This window comes from Solanum dulcamara, chromosome 9 (assembly GCF_947179165.1).
Source record: "Solanum dulcamara chromosome 9, daSolDulc1.2, whole genome shotgun sequence".
In the NCBI taxonomy this organism is placed as follows: Eukaryota; Viridiplantae; Streptophyta; class Magnoliopsida; order Solanales; family Solanaceae; genus Solanum; species Solanum dulcamara.
Window position 1 is genome coordinate 12,232,446 of NC_077245.1, and position 9,521 is coordinate 12,241,966.

General features: G+C 34.8%; 1 protein-coding gene across 1 annotated transcript; it reads right to left on the bottom strand.

Annotated features, from left to right (window-relative positions):
- Positions 1-5,203: 5,203 nt before the first annotated feature.
- On the bottom strand, positions 5,204-9,267 carry LOC129904051 (protein LIKE COV 3-like). The gene is made up of 6 exons (XM_055979577.1): positions 9,121-9,267; positions 8,350-8,402; positions 7,387-7,496; positions 5,977-6,144; positions 5,601-5,825; positions 5,204-5,310 (listed from the first exon to the last, which is right to left on the bottom strand). Exons 1-6 carry the CDS (start codon positions 9,265-9,267, stop codon positions 5,204-5,206), a joined length of 810 nt encoding a protein of 269 aa, XP_055835552.1.
- Between the last annotated feature and the right edge of the window lie 254 nt (positions 9,268-9,521).

The following is a 9,521-nucleotide window of genomic DNA, read 5'->3' on the forward strand; positions in this document are numbered from 1 at the left end:
TGAACAGATACTCAAGATGATGAATCAACAGCCAGGAGCTACTGCATCTGCTACTACATCTGACTGTAATAAGGCAAATAATGCAGGTAAAGCCTTGTTTGTAACTGAAAATAGTAATGTGTGGATTGTGGATACAGGTGCAACAAATCACATGGTATCTAAGTTAGATATGTTACAAAAAGAATCTGTCCTGAAGCTTGACACTCCCAAGGATGTATGCTTACCAAATGGTGGTACTACATAAGTTACTCACATTGGCTCTTGTAATCTATCAGCTAGAAGTGTGATCACTAATGTGTTCCATATACCTGAGTTCAAATATAACTTAATGTCTGTCAGCAAAATAATAAGGGAGTTAGGCTGCTCAGTCTCCTTCTTCCCTGATTTTTGTGTTTTCCAGGAGCTTTACACTAGGAAGGTGAAGGAAGTTGGTAAGGAAGAAGGAGGACTATACCTGCTGTGGAGACATTTAACTCAAGGTAGTGTCAATAATGTCAAAGAATCTGCTAATGCTGTTGATACAATTCCTTCAAATGGTAAGGAGTCAGACATGGAGCTATGGCATCAAAGGCTTGGACATCCCTCTTCTACAGTACTCTCAAAGATGTTTGTTGATAATAAAATCACTATGTGTAAGGTGTCTAAGTGTTTAGTTTGCCCATTTGCAAAACAAACTAGACCTGTATTTCCTTCTAGCAGCATTAAAAGTAGTAGATGCTTTGACTTGATACATGTTGATCTCTGGGGACCCTATAATGCAGCTACGTTTGATGGCAATAAATACTTTCTTACAATTGTGGATGATTTTTCAAGAATGACCTGGTTATTTTTACTTCAACTTAAGTCAGATGTTTCTGTATCTCTTCAAATGTTTTTGCAATATGCAAAAACACAATTTGATAGGGTTGTGCAGATTGTCAGATCTGATAATGGTATAGAATTTGTTAATTCTGTGTGCTGCAAATTGTTTAAAGAATGGGGCATTATTCATCAAGGATCTTGCCCGTATACCCCTCAATAGAATGGTGTTGCTGAGAGGAAACATAGACACCTGCTGAAAGTGACAAGAGCCCTGAGATTTCAAGCCAAAATACCTATCAAATTTTGGGGCCACTGTGTTCTAGCTGCAGCCTATCTCATCAACAGACTCCCTAGCAGTGTAATTGGGTTTCAAACTCCCTATGAAAGACTATATGGCATCAAACCAGGGCTATCTCACTTAAAGATTCTTGGATGTCTTTCATTTGCTAGTGACAAACTTATGCCCAGGTCAAGGTTAGCAGTTCACATGGGCTACTCTGAAGTGCACAAGGGATATATTTTGTTTGACTTACTTAACAAATCATTCTTTATCAATAGAGATGTTATTTTCAGGGAGGATATCTTCCCATTTGCCAATAAAGCTGATGCTGATTCACAACAGCTATTTGTAGACAGTTTACAAGAAGCAGATATGACCATTCCAGGTTTATCTACTATAGCTCCCATATCTTCTAACAATATTGATCAGAATCCAAGCCTTGATATAGAATGTGAGCATACTACTGTGGAGCATTCTGAGGATCAAATACATGTTGCAGATGGTGCTGGCTCTGGGGAATCTAGCCTTGCAGAAGTAACCCTTACTGAGGATTCTAGTGCTCCTAGAAGATCTGTAAGATCTAAGCAACCTCCAACATGGCTGAGGGACTTTGTTTCCCTAAACATAACCAGTGATGTTCAATATCCTTTATCCAACTATGTGAACTATTCTCATCTATCTCCCACATATCAGCATTATATTGCTGCTACTTCTACTATAACAGAACCTACCAGCTATGCAGATGCCATCAAGGATTCAAGATGGATTAATGCTATGCAAATAGAGATTCAAGCATTAGAAAACAATAATACCTGGGAGATCACTACCTTGTCTGCGGGTAAAAGACCTATTGGCTGTAGGTGGGTTTATAAAATCAAATACAAGTCCACAAGTGAAGTAGAAAGATTCAAGGCCAGGTTAGTTGCCAAAGGTTACAGTCAGCAAGAAGGTATTAACTACAAAGAGACATTTTCTCCAGTTGTGAAGATGGTCACAGTAAGATCTATTCTAGCTCTTGCTGCCTCCAACCAGTGGCATATCCATCAAATGGATGTGTTCAATGCATTTCTTCATGGGGACCTTGATGCTGAAATCTATATGCACCTTCCTCAGGGTTTTGTCAGTCAAGGGGAGAAGGTGTGTAGACTGACAAAGTCCTTATATGGACTTAAGCAAGCCAGTGGCACATCCATCAAATGGATGTGTTCAATGCATTTCTTCATGGGGACCTTGATGCTGAAATCTATATGCACCTTCCTCAGGGTTTTGTCAGTCAAGGGGAGAAGGTGTGTAGACTGACAAAGTCCTTATATGGACTTAAGCAAGCCCCAAGACAGTGGAATCATAAGCTCACTGAGGCCCTTATCTCCCTTAAATTTAAACAGAGCCAATATGACCACTCACTATTCATCAGCAAATCAGAAACAGAAATTATACTTATACTTGTGTATGTGGATGACATGCTGATCACTGGAAGCTCATTGAAGTTAATAGAAGACACAAAGGAGGCTCTACAAAAGGCCTTCAAGATGAAAGACCTAGGGAAGCTTAAGTATTTTCTGGGAATTGAGTTTACAAGATCCACAGAAGGGATACTAATGTATCAAAGAAAATATGCCCTTGAGTTTATAGCAGAAGTTGGAATGGGAGCAGCTAAACCAGCAGGAACACCTATAGATGTTAATGTCAAACTAACATCAAGAGAGTATGATCAACATGTGAAGAAAAGGCAAGAAGCAGATGATGATCCTCTAATAGACCAGGTCAGTTATTAGAAACTCATAGGGAAACTATTATATCTCAATATGACAAGACCAGATATTGCTTTCAGCACTCAGACACTAAGTCAGTTCCTGAGTCAACCAAAAAAATCCCACATGGAAGCTACACTAAGAGTGGTAAGATACTTGAAGAAGCAACCTGGACAAGGAATACTACTGTCCAGCAACCCAGACCACAAGATTACTGCCTTTTGTGATGCTGATTGGGCCTCCTGCCCACTCACTAGGAAATCTGTAACAGGGTTCATGATTGTGATTGGAAAATCCTTGGTTTCATGGAAAGCCAAGAAGCAAACAACAGTTTCAAAGAGTTCAGCTGAGGCTGAATATAGGAGCATGGCCTCCACTGTGTCAGAATTGGTATGGATGCTTGGAATGCTGAAAGAAGTAGGAGCTGAAATTGAGCTGCCAGTACAAGTTTACAGTGACAGCAAGGCTGCAATCCAAATTGCAGCAAACCCAGTCTATCATGAAAGAACAAAACACATAGAAATAGATTGTCACTTCATTAGAGAGAGGCTACAACAAGGTTTGATCAAGGTGGACTATCTATCTACTCAAGAACAACCTGCAGATATACTAACTAAAGGACTGTCCAGGATGCAGCATGAACATCTTCTATCCAAGCTAAGAGTTTTGAACATATTTGCACCTCCTAGCTTGAAGGGGAGTATTGTGAGAAGTTAAATAGTTGGAGGGTAGAATTGTCATTTTACCAGAAATTAGTTAGTGGAACTAACAAGTTGTTAAAACTGTTAGTGTAACTAATTTCAGTTAACTAGTATAACATAGTGTATATATATACACTAATTGTAATTAGAAGAAGTAGCTAAAAGAATAAAAATATCTTTGTCCTCTCTCACTTTACTCTTCCAGTTCTCTGCTCCTTCTCTCTTCTTCTTCATCTTCGTCTTCATCTTCTTCTTCTTTCTTCTTCTTCTTCTTTCTTTCTTCAATATGTACAGCTCACGTTTATCTTCACTATTTAAGAAAACACACCAATTTCACTTCTATGTACCCTCAAATTGGAATATGTTATGTGAAAGCTACTGTCCAAATTCTTGACAATCGTCCCCCGGAGAAGTTGCTGGTGCTGATTTTGTTGCTGCAATGGTGGTGCATTCTTAAATGCCCCATCTGCTGGTAAATCCAGTTTAAAGACTGATGAGGACACAGTATGCCCCAATGTTGTGGCATTGTATGTTTGTTTTATGGATAATGCTTATCTTGTAACTGAAGTAGACTTGTTTTATGATTTAAGTAAAAGAATATTAACAATAAGGATTTTAATATGCCAATAGCCTTGTTTTATGATTTCAGCTACTAAAAGTATTAAAGTGCAGCCGCTGTTCTTCAAATTTCTGCCGTTATATAATCAAAATATTAATATTTAATTAGATATTTAATCATATTTTAATTTAGTAAAAGGCAAAATGCTAATTCAACTTTGGATTTAGGACCTTACCATTTTTAATAATATATGATGATGATATGATATGATGTCATGTATACTATTTTTGAGTAGAAGGGCAAGTCTTTCAGAAAATTACACCCAATGATTTTGGAAAGAGTCCGACAAACTTTGTTCATGTTTACGGGCTTGCAACTGCTCTTGCGTGAACATGGGTGGAGCTACAAGCCTGTCTACAAGTTCAACAAAACTCCTGTTAATATGTGTAATTAGTTCAACCAAAATCGAATAAGCTATCTTTTTCAGAATTCAGAATCGATCTATAAACGTAAATTCTAAAAATCAGCAATTCAGTATAACAAACAAATAATATTAAACAATGACAACCACGCCTCAATCCCAAGTATAAGTTAAAATCAACTATATGAATCCTCATTGTTAAGTATGCTCTGTTTAAGTCCATCATAGTTCAGTATTATTAAAGGAATTATTAATTTGAAAGAAGGGACAAGATTTAGAAGACAAAATCCTAATCAGTATGTTTTATTTCTTACTCATTCACAGGTTAGTTCGTGTTACAAATAAATATTTTCCCACATTTACCATTGTTCATAAGGGTGTCAAGGAAAGCAGAGCTACAATAATTATCCACTGGTAGCAGGGTCATAAAGGTTAGGCGAAACATAGTAATTTTTAATCCAAAATATCCATTGAATTTTAATATGTACAAATTATTAATTTAAAATTTAATAACGTAAAAGAAATAAAATTACGAAGTCACAAACTTCAAATTCTGGCTTCACCTCTAACAAGTAGACTATCTATTGAAGAATATTAACAATAACTCATTTATGATCAAATGCATTTTCTCCAATTCCAATATTTGAAATGGATCATGCAGATCAAAGATAGAATGGATAATGCAGATCATCAAACCTGAGGAACAGCAAATTTTCCAACTCTTGGAGATAGAATGGATTGCTTATCTACAATAGTCAATATTTTGGGTACAGACATGCCTCCTGAGATTACAATTTCTGCAACATTTACAAGAACAATCGGCCACTATATCATCCTCATGAAAAAAATCGTAGTAATTGTTTTGGTACGATTAAAGTCATTTTTTGTAGTGTTTGGTTACCGAAAAACATTTTCAGTAAAAAGGAGGGAAATGACTTTTCACTTATGGGCGAAATTAAGCATATGTTTTTTTTTTCTTTCGGAAAGGTATTTTCAGGAAAATCTTTTCTGAAAATCCATGAAAAATCACTTGTGTCGTACCAAACAAACATAAATACCTGTGAAAGTTGGAAGTTTATACTCTTACCTATTCCCTCTCTAACAGAGAGACTGGGCCTCATAATGTCCTTGGAATTGATAAGAAATAAATCTCCAAGGTAAAGGTGATTAGTAGGCACATAAACACAACAGAGTTCCTCGGCACCTGTGCTCTTACGAAGAATAATGGTCGAAGTAATGAAGCCAAACGCGTATTCCCCAAGGCGTGGATGCCTTATAATGGCTACTTCTTTAAAGGCATGTGAATCCTCATCTGAAAAAGAAATATCATTTGCGGATTTTGTTTAGTACAGTATGTAACGTAGCTCGATAGGAGGTCAAGACGGTGGTCCGACAGGGAAAATATATAGAAGTTGTAATGTTGAGAATCAATTTTCAATTATAGAAAAGGTGAAATTAATTACCTGGTGAAATTGCACTACTAATTTGCTTGGAGGCAGTGTAGATATAACTCATGAGGGGCATTTTTTTGATGAACCATTCTCCTAAACTAAGAAGAGAAGCACCTAACCATGAGGACATGGACACCCCAACCAAGAATATGAAAATTAAGGATGTCACAAATCCAAGACCTGTAAATTGTTAAGAGATATAGTTATGAGAGACACAATACTTGTTCATAAAAACATTAAAAAAAATTATTAAACATAAAAAAATTTCTATCCTCAAAACAAGTAATTCCATGAAAAACATGTCATCTACCAATCCAGGGGATATCACCTCTCGCCAAAAGGCACCAGGTAGGGGCGTACATGGATCGGGTTGGTTCGGATTTTTTACAAATCAAATCAAACCATTTGTGTCGGGTTATTAAATCTATAAACCAAACCAAACCAATAAAAGTCGGGTTTTTCGATATCAATTTTTCTCGGGTTTTTCGGGTTTTTTCGGGTTTCTCGGATTTTTCATAGTATCTAATAAAAAGCACAGAGCAGTGCTTCTTAAAAAGAGTTCTAGTACAAAATATCTACATATAAGATGGAGGCAGAACACTGTTTGAAGTTTTAACTTTATAATATAACTTTATAAGGTGGGTTTTTTTTATATTATTTAGATGGGTTTCTCAAGTCCAAATCTAAATGTAAGAAAGAAAACAAAAATTATGAAAAAAAATTAAAAATATTTATAAATTACATATTAATAAATATTTTTATGTATAACATAATTTTAAAGTGTATATCTATAATCGGATCGGTTTGGGTTCGGTTTGACTTTTTTTAGTTAAAACCAAATCAACCCTATAATGGTCGGTTTTTTTTTTCAAACACCAAACCAAGTCAAACCAAACCACTAGTCGGGTTTTTTTCCGATTTGGTTCGATTTGTCGGTTTGGTGCGGTTTATCGATTTGCCCTGTACAGCCCTAGCACCAGGTAACACTTTAACTAATTCCACAGGATATTTATCGCCTCCCACTAGTAACAGATATCCGATAATTTTGTATATTAAGGTTAGGATAGATGAAAAGAAATCACCTAGTGTTATTGTCTTTGCAGGGAACTGAACCTGAGACATCATGGTTCTCGATCCACTTTATTGACCACTAGGTCACACATTTGGGTGCTATGTGTCGTTATTTCCTTATTAGTTAATACAAGAAAAAAATTATATTCCGAAGAAATTTAACTTTAAACTCTTCATTGTATACTTGTTATGAAGTTTTTATAGCCACACACAAATGTTATGACAAGATTAAAACTACACATTTCAAAAGTCTTCTTAATTTTTCTTTCTTAAACTTCATATTAAATCAAACTAGGTGACATGAATTTAGAATTATGAGAGTATCAAAAAATAGGAAACTAATATACTGACCAAATACATCGATCCCAAGATGATTATAGATTGGAGAAAAGAAGCCATCCACAAAATTAATGAGCTTCCATGTGAGGTAGAAAGTTATGGCTATGGGAAATAAAATGACACTGCAAAACAATGTGAGAATCACATCAATAACAAAGATGTTTTTTTCTCTTTGAGTAAAATCATAAGATAAGACTAAATCATCTCATAAATAAGATGTTCTTTTTCTCTTTTGAGTAAAAATAAACACGATTTTCCAACCATTTAGTTTAGCTTAGGATTTGTTGTAGGGGCAAATAATTTAGAAGAGAACCAACAGAATCATGAGAATTAAGTAGCTTTTACGTACTAGTCATATTTTGTATATATATTATGAAATTTATAAAATATCTATGAATATCCAATTGTAAACTCAATTATATTGTATAGTAACTTGAAGATGATATAGAAACCTACATTGTGAAAGAACAAAATTAACTTTCACACCATGCATGTGAACACGGTTCCAGTGGATTTGGATTATTATAACAAAGAAAATTAGTTAGTTCTCTTGAACTGGAAATATTGTTGTTTCAATGTCAAACTCAAAAATTGCGACGTTACATTTGTTATGAAGAGTAAGAAAACAAAAAATGTATAGATATTTTTTGAAGAATTAGTGGAGGTGCACATAAGTTTTTTTTTTTTTTTTTTTTTTTTACCCCCATTTTGGAGGATTTATAGTGTTTCCACACTTCCCCTCCAGTGTGACTCAAACCCAGGACCTATCGGTCGTGGGTGGAGGTGCACATAAGTTGGCATGAATATCGTACGATTAAATTTCTTAAGTACAACGAATTTTGTGGTCTTAAATATTTTTCTTAATAAAAGTTTCTATTTTCTGTTTTTCAGTTTACTTCTATTTTCTGATTTACTTGAACACAGTTTAAAAACAGATTATTAAAAAAAGGGAATCTAGAGTAGAAGGAAACTAACCATCCGCTCACAAATTTTTTTGAAAGCCAGCTATGAATATGTTTGCCAAATGCCTACAAAGGTGAAAACTAAACAAAAAATTAGCTGCACTCACTTTAATGAAGATCGATGCTTTGCATTATTACGTCACTTAAAAAAAACTACAAATAATCATTAAAAAAAAGTGAAATTAGTAACGTAAAACAAGAAAACTATAACAGGTTAAACCACTCTACGTGTGTATAAGTTAAATCCTATTAATCATGATATGTAAATTCAAGTGCTCCTTTTTTTTTCCTCCCAAATCTCAAGCTCTATAGTGTTCTAACGACAGATTCAACTGAATTCAATATTTTTAACATGTAGTATAAATATATATATATATATATATATATATATATGTTTTGATCTTGTAATAAGTCTATGTGAAAAATTACTTCTTATATTTTAGCACATACTAAATTCTGAACCCATTATCTAAATTATACGATCAATCTAGTGCTAAAAAAACACAAAATCAATCCCATAGTATTTAATATTTAAATACCGAATTCGGCTCTAAAACCCTGCATTTTCTCATGTAACCTAAGCTTCCCACATGCACGTGTATAATGTGATAGATAGGGGCGGATTAGAATATATTGTGGTATCAACGGGATCATCTGAGCTCAGTACTTTCAATGCAGAATTTAAATTTGAGCAAGAACTTATTAGAATTGCAATACGTAATATATCTAAACCTATAGAATTTCAATTCTAGATCCATCGGTGATATATAGAGAGAGAAAAGACCTCTTTGGCGGAGTGATGAGAGGAGGGGGAAGAAGGTGAGGGAGATTGATCTGAAGATTTGGAGCCGTTGATCTTTGTTACATCAACGGCTAAGGTTCCCACCGGCATCAGACGTTCCAGATCTCTATCCTTCTCTGATCTTCCCATGTCTTCCCAGTTCCCTCTAAGGAATTAACTGTAAGTAATTAGGACTGTTAATACAAATGCTGATCATAAGCAAAATGCAGTTATTGAATATTTCCTCCTAATGAAAAAATAAAATACTTATCTTATACTCCATCTTACATGGGAAAATAGGAAATTTTCCAACTTTAATTTAATAGTCCTCGGTGCAAAATAAATGAATTTTCGACACTTTTTTTCTAGAAAAATGAGATTTCTTGCTTTGTTATAATTTGAAT